General features: G+C 37.4%; 1 protein-coding gene across 1 annotated transcript; it reads right to left on the reverse strand.

Moving 5' to 3' along the window:
- Positions 1 to 958: 958 nt before the first annotated feature.
- On the reverse strand, positions 959 to 17032 carry E2F8 (E2F transcription factor 8; the record flags this gene model as incomplete). The annotated part of the gene is made up of 12 exons (XM_081326779.1): positions 959 to 1018; positions 2768 to 3132; positions 3445 to 3529; positions 4350 to 4812; positions 5777 to 5855; positions 7368 to 7568; positions 7832 to 7969; positions 9549 to 9710; positions 10868 to 11155; positions 13679 to 13835; positions 14038 to 14298; positions 17015 to 17032. 12 exons carry the CDS (start codon positions 17030 to 17032, stop codon positions 959 to 961), a joined length of 2277 nt encoding a protein of 758 aa, XP_081182905.1.
- Between the last annotated feature and the right edge of the window lie 511 nt (positions 17033 to 17543).

Raw genomic sequence — 17543 nt, forward strand, 5'->3', positions numbered from 1 at the left:
AGCCAGAACCAGAATAGTAACTTTCAAGGAAACACTTTTTGATCTGAGGCTGATTTTGCAGTAATATAACAACAAACAGCAATTACTGTATTTTTTTCTATACACAATAAAGATAATTTGCAGGAGTTAAAGAAGCAAGATTTCATGAAATAAAACAGAGAAATAATTTATAAAGCTATTGCATACTCTTGACTTCCAACTACTTAAAACATGTTGAAAAAAAGCCCAAAGGATAGTTAACCAATCATCCATAGAATTGTCCCAAACCACCTCTGACTACTCAAACCCTAGAGATTTCAGGCTGAACTTACAATATTTGTATTTAGAAACAAAATTTGGGGAGTATTGCAACAAACAAGACATAAGATATTGATTATGAAATCATTTGAACATTTATCATAGAAACTTAAAAAATCAATTCCAATTATTAATTTAAAATAAATTAAATAAACATTAAATTATATATTGCATTTAATTTACATTGACATGATAAAATATCAAGACTTACAACAAAGAATTACTGTGGCATTTAGAACTAGAGCTTCTATATTTTTAAAAACAGTCTAGGCTTGGTACTTGGAATGTACTCTTTGTGTATTATTAGCTTTATATTTCATAAAGTTATAGTTAGATAGCCAATGAAATTCTAAATGACTTTTTAAAAAATATTGATGAATGATATCCTTCATTCAAAAAAAGAGTAGCTCAATAAATGACTGTAGATAAAAGTAAAACAAAATCTAGCATGGGAAAAAAAACATCCCTATGCCTAAAATAATTTCAAAGAACAATTTTAATGTGTCAGAAACAAAGTATTGCAATTATATTTGTTGCAGGTGGGGATACAGTATTTTCTTTGAGAAAACGTATGTTCTGTTGATTTTCTTTAGAATTAGCAATGTTTTGGGAAAATTCCTTCTGATTCACAAGAGGATCAATGAGAGCCAGGATCTAGGCTTCAATCACTTGACGTTTCATTGCCTTTCTTAGAATCTTTGAATGTCACAGGAACACTGGTCTAGATGAAAGGGGGAAAAATGATATTTGTAAGCTAACCAGCTAAAGAAACTTAAGTTCTTTAGCATGAAATAGACAAGAGACATATTTAGTTTATTATTGTTAGTATGCAGATCATTCTACCTGGGACTTGATGGTACACAATTAATCAGCATGCTGCTATATCTTTGCTTTTCACCACAGGGAGATGTAGAATTTTTAAAGTGTTTCTTGGATACATATACACTATGCTAATATTTGACCTAAATGAAATGTTCTGGATAGGTAACAACAAGGCTTGGAAGGAGTTACAATTGAAGAACCAATGTCACAGCTACCAGTTCCACTAGATATCATGTTGTCTAAGGTAGGAGTCCCCAACCCCTGGGCCACAGCCCACTATAGGTTTGCTGCCCATTCGGAACCAGGCCACAGAAGTGGCGTGTGAGCATGCACATGCAAACTCCACTTGCACATGGGTGAGCATGCACACAGCTCCATTTGCCAGCCACTTGTGCAAATAGAGCTGAGCAGGCACTTGCCAGCTGCTCACATGGAACCATTCCCTCTCGTCCTCCCTCCGCTGGTCTGCAAAGCCAGAAAGGCTGGAGATGCTGGTCTAAGGTGTCTAAGTATTATCTGGGTTTAATCACCTTTCCCTCTTTGTGAAAAGCTAAGAATTATGCTCTGCAAGTCATACACTGATGTCATACAGATTAGATATAGCAAAGGATTTTATGCAGAGCTGCTTTTAAGGACAGTTGATAAATTTCAGTTGGATCAGAACACAGCCAAGTATTAGTAGTACAATGTACAGTTATTTTATCAATTGCATTAGGCTGCAATTTCTAGGATCAATGCTAGCTCACTGAAAGAAAAAGCCTCAGGTAAGCTCCAGAATTGGAAAGTTTTGTGGAAGTCTCTCCTACATTGGTCTAGCAACTTTATGTTATTGCAAGGGAATAAATGCCCTTCAGAATAATGTTTAGTCTTATACACACTACAACTTAATAAAAGGAAAAGCATTTTAAAAAGTATACATGTGTATTTTTATTATGAGCCTCAGTAGAATACATTCATATATTTAGTTCCATTATTAATTTCTATTATTCCTAATATCCCCTTCAACTAATAACAGAATTTTTGTATGTCAACTTAAGTCTAAAAACCATATTTAATTCTAAAAATGTCTTAATAAGAATATAGTGGTTTTGTTTCTCTTAAAGCTAGTAAAATATTTTAAAATTTGACAAAAGTATAAGGAATAATTTATTTATTTTTCAAATTCCATTATAAAATCAAATATAACTGAATATGAGACAACTTATGGGCTTATACACAAGTATATATGGGATATTTAGGCACTTTTAAAAAGTATTTCTGTAATGTGCAATATATACTTGTTATCATTGATATACAATGAGAAATATTTATCTAGAATTCAGATTGCAGTATGTTAGGCTGCTTCTTATTAGAGGCTTAAGCAATGCAAGTACTGTGCAGGCTACCAATTAGAAAAATGCAAAGCAATTACAATCTTCAGTTTTTCCAATGGTCCTCTTGCTGTTTTTCTTAGGATTCTAATGTGTTTTATATACGTACTTGTTAATCAGATATTTTTGCTTAGGCAAGTATTTCACATTCTAAGAGCCAAAACAGATGACCAGCCAGTTAAAAGCTCAAGGAATGCTCTAGTATGCACTTCTGTGCCTCTTTGAAAGGATTGGCAGAGCCCCAATTACTTAATATTTTTTTAAAAGAATCTTCTTACCTCCCGAGGAACGGTTGGAACCAATTCTTCATGTAAATCTCGGTAATCCCTTAGTAAGACATTCTGCGATACAGTCGCTTGCTGCAATCCTACACTTACTGGGACAGGGCTAACATGTTCTGCTCCTTGACAGATGAAAGCAGATTGATGTAGGTGATCTGCAGACATCTGTACATTGGCTGGCATCATTCCTAACTGTTGTAGCATAATGTTCAGAACTAAGGTGCTCTGAGGCGGGGTAGGGTTAACCTGGACTGACGCAACAGCACCATTCCCTGAGGATGTGGTTGCTACAGAAGGTGGCGGTAGCATTAAGTTAAGAGGTGTTTGAAAAGTAGGGAAATTAGATGTCACTGGAATTTGACCTATAGCAAAGAAGAGAGAGAACACACTATTACAAGGGAACGTACTTTATGCCATGCAACCTGTATTAATACGCAAAAAGCAGTTTAGTTCCACCAGCTACTGTGAGTTTGGAGAAGGTGGCAATTAAGCATGAAGAAGCAATGGGTTTAAGAGCTATTGACCCAACCTCTATGCAGCCAGAAACTTCATACAGTATATAGTCATTTTATCTGGTTTCATTGTTAAATCCCTGTATTCCTTAACCGCTGGTAGAAGATGTCAAAATGAATTAACTTTGAATAATCCTGTGGCATGGTCAACATATAACTTACCTAGATTGGAAGAACTGTAGGATTTCTTTTCCACTGAAAAAAACTCTGTTTCCTCCTTACCGGACACAGCAACGTCACCGGGGACCTTGATATCCTGAGGAAACATAAGAGAGGTAATAGGACTACAGAACTCATAGCCTCCTGGTTTCTAACCTGGTGCCTTAATCACTAGAGCAAACTAGCTTTCCAACAAGATGTAACCATAGTCTGCATGTAATACGGTATAAAACTAAAGAACAAAAATGGGCCTGTATCTGTGGTTGCTATCATTGCTACCTCCTGCACTGATCTTGAAGTTACTTTCATACTTTGGTATGAAAAGAAAAACATCTTTTGAATGACTATTATTAAACTCCTGAGCCTTTCAGGAGAAGATATAACTGTGTAATGTCTGAGAGGGAACGTGCCTTTGGTAGAGGAGCTGCAAATCCTGGAGGCATTTTCTGTGCCCTGCTGAGTTGATCGTATTTAAAAGTATCTCCTTGCTCCTCCTGTTTACAACTGAATTTCTTTTCTCTGTTTATTCTCTGTTTAATTTTGCTTAGTGACTGGTGAAATTAAGACTTCCTGATTGACATGAGAAGTTACAGCACCCTGGTGATTTTTATCTTTAACAGACTTACCCTGAAATATATAGGAATTTAGAATTCTGCTTTAGAGCGCTTTGGTATGTTTTAAATATATAATATTTTGGTTGCTTTATCACTAAAAAAAGCTGCTTTCATGGGTAAGAAAAATGAATGCACAGGAAAGGCATTGGAGTAGCCGCATTTATTAAATACTTTCTCCTGGGCTTTCTGTAGTATCCTATGTAATTTAAGAATGACTTGTGAAACGTTCTTAGGTTTTTCTGCAACAGAAAATTATTTAACACCTGGAACAATTACACCTAAAGACACACTTACCAGCAGTGAATCTTGAAGTTCCGTCTTTTCACTCTTACATTTTTTAATTGGACCATCCTCTGGTAGAAGGTTAGATCTTTTAAAACATTTCCCAGATATCAAATCATCTGTTGTTCCACAGGGTTCCTTAGTTAGCCAGAGTTGCAGCTCTTCAGCTTTTTTCCAATCATTAAAACTGTCTTTCGTAAATGTTTCAGTGAGAGTTTCCACAGGAGTCTTAATTTTGGTCACATTAGTAGTAGAAACTGGATATACCATGTAACTTGGATATGTGGTCACTACCTGTATTTGGGACGGATTCAGATATGCTGCATATGGCAGAGTAGAAAGGACAGGGGGACGTATTGAGTTGAGGGTCGGGGATAAGATTGCAGCTTGAGAAGGTAACAAGACTGCTTTGGGCTTCCGACGAGCTTCAGAAGGCGAAGTCTCTTCCAATTTCTTTTTTACCTTTTCACGTTCCCTAAAAAAATGAGTTCAGTGTTAAGTCTTTAATCCAAATTTTCTCTCCTGATAGGCAGCACAAGACAATAAAACCTTTTTATCTGGAAAATAACACCCCCTATATATTTATATATTTCTAATATTTACAATAACTACATTATGAAGTGTAAGTAAAAGTAAATAGTAAGTAAAAAAAGTCAATAGACTTCAGATTTTAGAAGCTGTGGTGATATTACTATGTCATAATGATGTTAACTGTTGGTATAAACCAGTGATGAAGAACCTTTTAGAGACCGAGTGCCCAAACTGCAACCCCAAACCCACTTATTTATTGCTGGGTGCCAGGTGGGCGTGGCCTACAGGGTGGGCATGGCTGTGGTGCTCATGGCAGATTGGGTGGGTGTGGTGAAGGTGGGCGTGGTCACCTCAATGTTGCTCATGGTGAGGGACACCTGTGGGGGGTGGACAGGGATGGAGAATACCCAGGGGGTCTCTGGCAGGTGGGGTGGTAGGCAGAAGGCTTGTCCTGCAGGGTGAGGCGAGGCAGCGCGGGGGTGCCATTGCCATGGGGCAAGGCAAGGACTCGACCGGCACACTCTGGGGCTCCGCAGCCCGTCGCCAGCAGTTCAAAGAAGCCGCCTCTGAGCTGGATGGCCAGCTGACAGCTGAGGAGGCGATGCAGTGGGTCGTGCCTGGGAAAAGGAACCATGCGAGGCCAGGAAGGACGGGATGGGGGGGAGGGAAACCAGCCGTGCTGGGATGCATCCGGCCACGTGGGACCTCGGCAAATTAGCAGGCGGCTGGTTGCCACCTCCAGGGCATGGCGTGGGTGCCCACAGAGAGGGCTCCGAGTGCCGCCTCTGGCACCCGTGCCATAGGTTCGCCACCACTGGTATAAACAGCAGCTATAAACTGCTGATTTCAACAGATAGTTTAGTTTATTACATTAATTAGCAACCGCCATGCCTTGTGCAGAAATATACCTTGACTGTTCATCTAATTGTTGCTTGCATATTGCTGCAAGTTGAGCCATCTTGCTTGGAAAAGTTGAACGATTTGAGTCTTTATAAGAAAAGAAACAGAAGCATTTAACTTACATATTATTTAAGATTTAGATCCAACTGAACCTCCTTCTAAAGTCCATCATTGATGGTACTTACATGGTTTTGGCTTATAGCCTTTCCTTATGATCTAAATTAGTATCCTTGACACAGCTTGTTCCATGAAGAGATAAGATGACAGAGAGAGAGATGTTATATGTATCTCCTTATCAATTTATTTTATCTACCTAAAGCAAACCTCCAAGTGGAACACACACACACACACACACACACATATATTTCATTCTTATAAAACAAGTACAGGTAGTCCTTGAGTTACAATCACAATTGAGCCCCAAATTTCTGTTGTTAAGTGAATTTTGCCCCATTTTACAACTTTTCTTGCCACACTTCTTAAGTGAATCGCTGCAGTTGATAAGTTAGTAACCTGGTTGTTAAGTGAATCTGGCTTCCCCATTGATTTTGCTTCTCAGAAGGTTGCAAAAGGGGATCTCATGACCCCGGTATTCAGCAAAAGTCATGAATATGTTTAAGTACAGATTGGGCGAGACCTGGCTTAAAAACACTTAACTGTGAGAGTTGGAGTCCTAGTGGACGATCACTTGACTATGAGCCAGCAGTGTGCAGCAGCAGCAAAAAAAGCTAATACAATCCTGGGTTGTATAAACAGAGGCATAGAATCAAGATCACGCAAAGTATTAGTACCGCTTTATAAAACCCTAGTAAGACCACAAACCTGTAATACGGCAGCCAATTTTGGTCACCTTATCACAAAAAAGATGTTGATACCTTGGAAAAAGTTCAGAGAAGAGCAACTAAGATGATCAAAGGCCTGGAGACTAAAGTATATGAAGAATAGGGGTGACATGATAGCAGTATTCCAGTATTAGAGGGGCTGCCACAAAGAAAGGGGGTCAAACTATTCACCAAAGCACCAGAGGGCAGGACAAGAAACAATAGTTGGAAACTGATCAAAGAGAGAAGCAACCTGGAATTAAGGAGAAACTTCCTAACAGTGAGGACAATTAACTGGTGGAACAGCTTGCCTTCAGAAGTTGTGGGTGCTCCATCACTGGAGGTTTTTAAGAAGAGACTGGACAGTCACTTGTCAGGTCCTCCTGCTTGAGCAGGGGGCTGGACTAGAAGACCTCCAAGGTCCCTTCCAGGTTTATTCTATTCCAATGAACCAATTGCCAAGCATCTGAATTTTGATCACACGTTCATGGGGATGCCGTAAAGGTTGTAACTATGAAAAACGGTCATAAGTCACATTTTTCAATGATGTTGTAATTTCAAATGGTCACTAAATGAACTGTTGTAAGTCAAGGACTACCTGTAGTCAGAAAAACTGCTCAAAAACAAAAAAAACACAGATTTGGAGATAACATCCTCTGCTTATGAACCACATTTACACGTTTTGTATTCTACAGAAAGAAATTATGAACAAATACCACCATTCCTTATTTTAATATTTTTTTCCAGAACTATATGAAACATTTTGTATCCTACATACCTGAATGTTTTTTGACAGGGCTGCCTGGAGCCGAATGACTCTTTCTCGGATCATTTTCTTTACTCTTTGCCGGTTTTATCAAAGATGGATGCCGTGTGAAAAATTGTTTGCTATTATTAGGGAATAGATTCTTAGAACAACGCTCTTTAAAAGATTTATCTTCCACAGCAAGTGGCATTGCATCCAATTTTGGCTGGGTATCTATGATGCAATCTACAGAGAATTCTAACATTAATATACTATTTTTATATTCTTGGTTTTGACAGTTATCACTTCTAAATATTTATGTTAAAATGAGTAATTAGTCCTCTAATTATGAATATGCATGCTGATATATTATGTTAATATAGTGACCCCCCAAGGAGAAATTAACCATCTTAACTCTGATATGGTTTTTATTGGTTGGGAGTAGCGTAAGTGAGCAGAAGTTAATATTAGTTGTTCAAAAGTAATAATGCACCTACCTTTAATATCAGAAAAAACATTTGGTCCTATCCATTTAAATGCTGGTCTGCGGCCCTTCTCTTCTACAATGTGAACCTTCTTGATGAGCTCAAGGCTACTGAGAACATTAGCAATATCATACAGCCTTCGAATTTTAGCTGAAATAAGTTAAAAAGCTAATGAAAAATATAAAAACAGAAATTCAAAATTGTTAACGCTAGAGTCTTTCCTCCCCTTCCTGCTATGTTGTTCTAAATGTAGATACAACAGGAACATTTCAGTTTGAGGGATCTTTGACACAAGGCATATAAACAGGCCAGGGTGGACAGTCAACATTTTGCATTCTACCAAACCCCATATTTAGTATTCTTAAAACACAATTGCTTTTTTTCCCCTTTGGAGAAATATTTAATGCAGTGATTTGGAAACAGAATTACAATTATTATTCTAATTTAAAACAGAGAATTAAAATTATTCAATGCAGGTTATAGAAATATGGATCCTAAACCTTCTTCCCAGGAATGGCCTTTGAAAGAACACTCTCAATTCACGTTAAAATGATTTGGATGCCTTTTACAGCAACAGAGGCATGCAACATTTTTGTTTTATTCAGTGAAAATTAAGAGGAGGACTGAAAGTTTTTAAAAACCAGGAATCAAAAAGAACAGAGCAGAACAATAAAAGTACCGTGGGAAAGCTTTCTTCTTTAAAGCTAAGGGAAGCAACGTCAATAGAGCCTTGGTGGAGCAGTGGGCTAATGCCTCCTTAAGTAACACCAGCTGCCTGCAATTAGTGCAGGTTCGCATCCCACCAGGCTCAAGGTTGACTCAGCCTTCCATCCTTCCGAGGTAGGTAAAATGAGGACCCAGATTGTTGGGGGCAATTAAGCTGACTTTGTAATAATGCCGCTTGGGGTGTGTGTGAAAGCCCTAATAAGCAGGCATATACATAGAATGAAGGCTACTGCTAAGCTTGTAAGCCGCCCTGAGTCTTCGGAGAAGGGCGGGATATAAATGGAATTAAAATAAAAAAAATAAAAAATAACCAATCAAATGCTTGTTACGGTGGTCTGAGCAGTTATGTCAGAAGTGCTATGGAGTGTTGTCACTGAGATTTCGGTCAATTATCCTAGCAGTCTATCACAAAGATGGGATGGTTTAGTATCATTTCTGCTGCTTGAAAAAAAAGAGCATGATGGGCAAACAAGCTGAATAGATGGGAGCAGGTGGCTGCAGTAAAATGAACATTAGATTTTCCAGGCAATTTTTATTAGGGTTTCATCCAGTCTGTAAGAAAAGATTTCTTAAGAGATAATAATGGATAATTTAAACCCCAAAGAGAGATGCACTTTTAAGATGAAGGCTTTCTGAGCAGTGCAATTACTCTCATCACATTGACTGTAGTCACACATTCTCATAATATAGTTTGGTTTTTTTTAACCTAATCATGTTGTGAGGATGCAGCCACTGTTTCATGTAAAACCATGGTTTATCATAGCAGTCCACAATCCATATGTTGCCATCATCCATATGCAGTTTTACCATGGCAGTACATAATGCATATACACCCCGTTAGCACCCTGCCATTGAAATTTCACAACAAAATTCTGGTAGCAATGGGGTCAGTTAACTTCCTGGTAGGCAAGGAAGTTAATTTTTATAAGTTTATGGCTCAACGTAACTTTTTTCATCATGTAAACTAAATCAGGCACACAAGACAGGACTTTTTACCACTTACTTTTAAACTTGCTTTTATCCAGTGATTCACAATGGTCCTCGCCAATCAAACTTTTAGCAGCAACTTCAAGGCTCACAACTTGGGGATATGACACAAGAAACAACATTACAAATTTCTGGCTCATCACTCTTAAAGACTTGTCTTTGCGACTATTTACTGAAGCTGTACAAAGAAAAGAGACAACAACCAAATATAGAAGTAAATCCAAATCACCTAGTAATTGGAAGATGGCATATTTCACTAGGATCTGATTTTGGTTAATTACTGGATAGGTTTTAGTTTATCAATTGTTGATATTTGCATCAATAAATTATGTACAGGTACGCATTTTGAGACTGCCTCAGATAGTGACCATTTGCATTTATGATGGCGATAAAAAAATAACTTTGTGATCAATACCTGTCTTTATGACCCCCTCAGAGAGAGAGAGAAAAATGCCTAAATAGGCTCTCTTCCTAGCTGCTTTTCTTCACAGCATAGTGCATCCCTACAAAGTAGTAACCACAAGTTAACAAGCTTAGCTCTGTGAACTTAGCTGATTAGAAACCTCAGGCTCTCTGGCACTGCTGCCTGATATTGACAAGACTCTAATCATTTTCACAGTAAAGGCTTTTGTTTGCTTACTAAGCTGCTTACAACCGGCACATTAGGGAAACTTCTGGTGTTAGTGCATTCCTTTTGATGTTTTTTTCTCTACTGTGTACTTACTTACTCTCTTGTAATCTCTTCTCCTCCAATGAATGTAAACACAAATATCAATTCCTTTCTTATTAATTATCACAGGGTCAGAATGAGCATTCCAAAAAATGGGGAATAGGAAAAAAGGGTATAAGATTTCCTCTTTTACTCAGCTTCCTCAAGAGTCAAGTTTCAGAAACTTTCCCCACCTTCTGGGCTCATATCCTTCAGAGGCTTTAAAGCAAAGGAAAGCTGAAGTAAAGTCAAAAGCAGCTGTGGTCAGATGACTGTTCAGTTAGCAACCACTTTGGTTAACAAACCCAAGCGTGGTTACTAAAGGACGATTATCTGCATTTTTTTCCAGCCAGATTATTTATAGATTTTACAATATTTATCTCCGATTCCATTCCTAGCTGATTCTGGTATGATATCACACACCATTCCAGATGTGATTTTAGAAAAAGGCTCAGAGAGAAGGTTAATGCCTTTCAGATTAGTTTTTCAATCTTCAATTTTTCTAAGCACTGGTGTTAAAACTGCTTTTAAAAATAGTTAATCTAACTAAAGGATTATACTCCTGCATTTTAGCAAATGGAATCACAGGACATCTCCATCTATAAACATGCCTTTCCTAGAATTACCTGCTTGAAGTTCCATCCCAGGAAGTTCCACAAAATCTGTGTGATAATTTGACCTAGCGTGCTTTGGCATCCATTCAATATTTCCATCCTCTTGCCCATTTTTTTCTCTTTTAGTCAGTTCGATTTGCTCCGAGTACTTGCTTTCCTCAGCTACTTTTTTCAAAGCCTGCAGTGTTTTTTTAAGATTATGACGCCCATGCCAGGAATACCTGTTTTTGGCAAATCGGCTCACCATGTGAAGACTTTCTAATACATTCATTATGTCATAGATTCGCCTGCGCTCAATATCTGTAACGATGGAAAAACATCACAAATTATTTTAGTTTCTTTTTCAATCTTATCAGTTTCCTAAAGCGTGGATTGAAATACTTTAACAGTCAAAATTAATGACAGGACGTCAATTATAGAAAAATATAATCAAAGGTAGCGGCAGATGTTTCTTTCCTAGAGTGCAGAGAAAAACTATCCTCTATGAACTGGCATCCAGCCAGTAAACACTCAGCTCCAGCCAATTATCCCGACACTCCCCCCGAATCAAGGGATTACAGGGTTGTAAAAAGGTCATATAAAATATAACCATAAATATTATTAACAATTTGAATGTAAGTTATTTTTGAGGAAGCAAAGGAGGTGATACATAATTGATCTTTATACATTGATTATCGAAGCCTGAAAACATTTTTTTCTTGACTGCTAGAATACATGAATAGTGTTTTATTGGCTCCCAGTAGCTTCTATCTTGTTCCGTTAATATAAACATAAGTCTCTTTAAAACCACCCAGATGGGATTGATAAATTGGGCTATAAAATAATATGCTTTTAAAGATATCTCTGTAAACCCGCCCCCGAAAAAAATCAGAGTTCCTCAAACCAGCAAATATTATCCCCAAGTGTCAATGGAATTATCTAAAGGTTTGATAGTTAGCGGTCAAAAGGGAATCTGTATGGGGGTGGGCGGGTTAATAGGTGGTTGATAAATAATAGAAGATCGATAGGGGTCAATTCAAGAGAGACGCGGTGGCTCAGTGGGTTAGGAAGGTGAGCTTGTCGATCAGAAGGTCGGCAGTTTGGCGGGTCGAATCCTGAGTGCCGCGTAACAGAGTGAGCGCCTGTTACTCATCCCAGCTTCTGCCAACCTAGCAGTTTGAAAGCACGTAAAAATGCAAGTAGAAAAATAGTGACCACTACGGTGGGAAGGTAACAGCGTTCCGTGCGCCTTTGCCGTCTAGTCATGCCGGCCACATGACCACGGAGACGTCCTCGGACAAGCGCTGGCTCTTCGGCTTTGAAACGGAGATGAGCACCGGCCCCTAGAGTTGGAAACGACTAGCACGCATGTGTGGGGGAACCTTTACCTTTAGGGGGTCAATTAATCTTTTAGAGTCTCTAAGAGGTTCATGCTAGTCTCTAGTCCTGAAGATGGCTAGTGGTAAAACAGTGTTACCCAGGGTTGGGCGATCAGCTGCTGTAATGGACTGTATGGATGACCTCAAGGGATGAGAAAAGATGCTGCTTAGGAAACTAGATAAGAGAAGGAGAGGCCCCCAATGGATTAATGGTCAGAGAAAGAAATTTAGGAAGGCCCTGTCCTAATTGATCAGGTGTTTAAAAGTGATGGTGGAAAGTTTGTACTTTCAGACTTGCAAGAATCTGTTAGTGCAGCTTTATAATAAAATAGAATTAATTCATCTGGTTGTGTTTCCTATCTGTTTACCTGGGAGGATTGACAGCCCCCAACGAGGGTAGCCTTGAGTTGTCTCTATTTTATTATTTTTCATAGCGCTATTTGTTAAAATAGTATTTATTATTCTCATATAACAAATATTTGGTGGTTAAGGAATAATTTGAAACTTCACAAAAGGATCAATGTTGAAGAATTTGGGACCCCTGTTCTAGATTTTCTAGGAAGATTTTTTTAATGTGTTTAGTTTGATACTTTCTAGTTATGTGGTTTTTACACAATTTATTGATGTACACTAGTTTCCAAAACTCTTGTATCTTGGGCCTTTTTAATATGCATAAAAACAAGTTGAAAGGGGAAAAATGATTATTGACCTGTTAAAGATATCAGAGAACAAAACATCTAGCTGTTTTGTGGTTTGAAAAGCCAATTATCTTTTCACAACTCTGCATTTAGCAAGTGATAATTCTTTAGAGAGATATATTTTAGAGATTTATATGTTAATTAAAACAAGCAATGTATTTCTAGCACTAAGCATGTATAATGTATAACCTGGCTCTGTTCCCAAGCTTTGGGCGCTGAATGTGCCAAAGCCCTGGCTATATTGCTAACAGGCCAAATACCTTGCTCTTGTGTATCTTGAATTGGATGTTTTTAATGGGTTTTTTTTACTGTTTTTATTCGTTTAAAATATTTTAATTAATTATAATGTATTTTATGAACTGTAAGCCTTCCTGAGTCATTGACTGAGATGGGCTGCAATAGAAGATGAACAAACAAATAATACAAAACACAGTAACATTATTACCATTTGAAATAAGTCTAAAGAATAAAAAATAGATATTTGGAATGTAAATCCTCCAAACCAAAAGGGGTTTGAGAAACTCCAGACATGGTGCTATGAACAAAATAACCTTGTTTAGGACTACTACAGTTGCTGCCAATTCGGAGGATTTATGTTCAAAAACTGTAAATTACTCCAGAACAGCATGGCTGGAGAGATTCTGCAAATATGGAGAGGAGTAGAATTTTTAATTCTTGAATTGATAAATTTTGCACATCCATACACACCTTTTAGTAGCCATAAGATTTGCCCAGAAAAAAAAAGATGACACAATGCTCAAACTTACTTAGGTCTTCTGCTACCTGATCAAGACATATTTCATTGTTTTTAGAAAAATTGGGGTAACTGGAATAGCGAGCTAAGAATTTATGACACAGCAATCCAAGGCTTTTCTCTTTACGGCTTGGTTGAGACTTTTCATATTCTTCTCCTGACAAATGATCCTGCAGAGAAAGGGGGGGGGGGAAAGCTCTCACACAGGATAATTGAATTAATACAATGTCAAGCAATGTACATTCAAAATACATATATAATTTAGTCTTGTTTTTACATTTATTTATTTACTTAATTTACATGCCACTCATCTCATTGTTGAAGCAACGACTACTGCAAGTATGGCAAAATGAAACAATAAAAATGTTTTACCTCAAGGCTTTCACTTTTATTATCGGACCATTTTTTCCCCTGTTCTCGATTTCTAATCTCAGGACTAGCTGCACTAATCAGCATTTTAAGGTTAGCGGTTGGGGTCCATGGATCGCCAGGAGTACTTTCATTGGGCTTTGGTGGTGTTGTCAGATGGTCAGAAGCAGCAGGCTGGATCTCTGCCAAAAGCCAATTGGGGGCAGCTTTTTGTTTTAGAGGTGTTTTGACTGGGCTTTCACGCACTTCAAAACACTGATTTTCCTGAGCCAAGAAAGAAAAAAGTGTGACTCAAAAATGGAACAATACTGAGCATTAAAATGTTGACTCAAAGATATTTTTAATCAAGTTTTCTTGGCTTAAAATAATATACAAACAGTCCCAATGGGACCTAGCTTTTCACTGCATACCCTATTGTAAACATTCCTGGATTAATGTTATACATGAATGCAGCCAGTGTTCTATAAAGGTAAAGGTTCCCCCGCACATGCGTGCTAGTTGTTTCTGACTCTAGGGGCCGGTGCTCATCTCTGTTTCAAAGCCGAATAGCCAGCGCTTGTCCGAGGACATCTCCGTGGTCATGTGGCCGGCATGACTAGACACCAAAGGCGCACAGAACGCTGTTACCTTCTCACCATAGTGGTCCCTATTTTTCTACTTGCATTTTTACGTGCTTTCGAACTGCTAGGTTGGCAGAAGCTGGGACGAGTAACAGGCGCTCACTCTGTTACGCGGCACTCGGGATTTGACCCATCAAACTGCCGACCTTCTGATCGACAAGCTTAGCGTCCTAACCCACTGAGCCACCACGTCCCTCAGTGTTTTATAGGGAAATGCAAAACAGATTACAGGGTACTTGTTGAAAATGTAATGTTTTATATTTTTTAGAATGATAATGAATTAGTTAGTATACTGATATAGTGCAGTTATATAAACTGTTACAAAAGGACATGGTGTTTCTATATTCATCCTTTGTCTGAACAGTAGCACAGTGTTTCTTAGAGACATGGGACCAATTTGGAATATTTGACATCATTCAGTTCAATTGGCTAAACAATGTTGCAGAGGCCAGCAGAAGATAATAAAATATTATACTTCAATGTAACTCTTTGAAACATTTAAATTAATTAAGGCAGAAATTACTGATGTCACTCTTTTCCTCACTGTTATTACATATATTGCAAAGACTATTGTAGCATAGTTATTATATTTATTAAATATTTCAATCAAACAATATTGAGTTCTATGGTATAGAAAATGGATATATCTATATCTATCTATCTATCTATCTATCTATCTGATGTATATATGTATTATGTGATATATATATCTCACATATAAATCACATAATACATATATATATATATATATATATATATATATATATATATATATATATATATATATATATATATATATACATATATATATACATACACATATACATATATATATATCACATATATCTATATCTATCTATGTAATATATGTGATATATATATAATGTGATATATATATATATACACACACACACTGTGTGTGTATATATATAATATGGAAACATCAGCTAGATATTCCAAAGGCTTCAATCTAACCACGCCATGAACACATTAGTATTCTAAAAGATTCTCAGCTTTTCTCACTCACAGATTGTGTGCCACTTAACTTAAGAGGCCTGTCATCCAGCACTATCTTGTTATTTTTTTTTCTATTCAAATACCTTACTTGGTAAAATACAGGAATGTTTTATTTCTATATTAATTTATACAACTTATATAGGTGTCTATAAAAGCCGTGGTAGCGTAGTGGTTAAAATGCAGTACTGCAGGCTACTTCTGCTGACTGCCAGTTGCCAGCAGTTCGATTCTCACCGGCTCAAGATTGACTCAGGCTTCCATCTTTCTGAGGTTGGTAAAATGAAGGTTCAGATTGTTGAGGGCAATATGCTGACTCTGTAAAACTGCTTAGAGAGGGCTTTATATAAGTCTAAGTGTATTGCTATGTTATATAAAATAATCTTAGGCAGCTCACAACAAAACCCCTAAAACAGCAAAATTACTCTTAGAAAGGATATTTTTCTAACATCCCATCAACTCTGTTGACCCATCCCAAACTACTCCAATGGTTTGGGGGGGTGGGGAAGAAGCCTGCTCTTAATTACTTTCTGAAAGGCTAAAAAGATAGGGGCTCTGAGAATCACAGAGGCTATTCCAAATGGCCTAGGCAGCAATGGAGAAGGCACACCTCTGAGATCCAGCTGGACAACAAGCATTAAGAGAAGAAGCCTGAAGCACGCCATCTCATCCAGCCAACCAGCTTTCTGTATTACTGTCACTTAATACAGATGCCTACTTGCTTTAGCTAGACAGCTGTGTGACCTTCACGCGTTGAGTGACCCTGCTGGGATTATATATTCTTGGCATTTATATCCCAGAAACACTGCCTGGGATGAGACAACCAAGCATGACTTGAGGGGAGAGGTACAGTTTCTCAATGTCTATAAAAAAACACTCTTTTTTAAAGGAAAACTGTATTTTAAAACTTTTCAATAAAAAAAAAAAAACACTCTGCCTTGATTTCTGTGCACATATAGATAGAGTGTAACTTCCTTTTTTCATAAGAGAAACTGACAGTACTGCAACTTTGAAGCATATTATACTTGACAGTGCACACAATTGCTGTAAAATTGTCTTAAAATAGCCAAGGGCAAAAAAAAAGACGTAAGAGGACAACATCAGATAGGCAAGGAAAAATGTTTGTCCCTAGTAAGCTATTTTCTTATCTCCTTCTTTTATGTCAAGAGTGACATATAGCCATATTGCTCCATCAAAACACAGGATATCTAAAACATAACAATGAATGACCCTGGAGTTGCTTCAGGTATTCTTACACTGCAATTTGCAAACAACATTGGCCTATAATTTGAATATAAGATATAAGAGATGATAAAAGATAGTTTGAAAGTGCTTAGATAAATTACCTTGTTCTCTTTATTCATATTGCCACTATTAGCTTCAGCTTTATATACATTTGTTTAATTACACATTATGTTGGCTTATATGCTGGGATATGATTTTTAGCATTCTGAAAGAAAAAAGAAATTAGTTAACACATGAACTTTTAATGAAGAAATTAGAATTGGAGAGAAATCTGGATTTAAATTCACTAAGGATATCAACATTTTTAGACCAGTACTGTTCTTACTGCTACTTCAGAATGTTTTGTTATCGGCATAATAAAGGCTGGCATCTCTTTCTGATATTTCTTTTTATTGTTGCCCATCTCACACAAAGTGACTGAGCAATGTCCTGAACTATCCTTCACAGGCTTACTGAAAAGCATTGTGTAAAAAACTTATTTTACCATAGCCATAATGGAAGGTAGATGTTAATATTTATGGGCTTTATTTATGATATTCACAGTAGAGAAGATTTTCTATGCTTTGCATAATGTTGCTTCCGCTGAAAAGTATTAGTGCAAGGGGGAACTAAATAAAAGCAATGATTTTC

The sequence above is a fragment of the Vipera berus genome, assembly GCF_964194415.1.
Source record: "Vipera berus genome assembly, chromosome: 1".
Lineage (NCBI taxonomy): Eukaryota > Metazoa > Chordata > Lepidosauria > Squamata > Viperidae > Vipera > Vipera berus.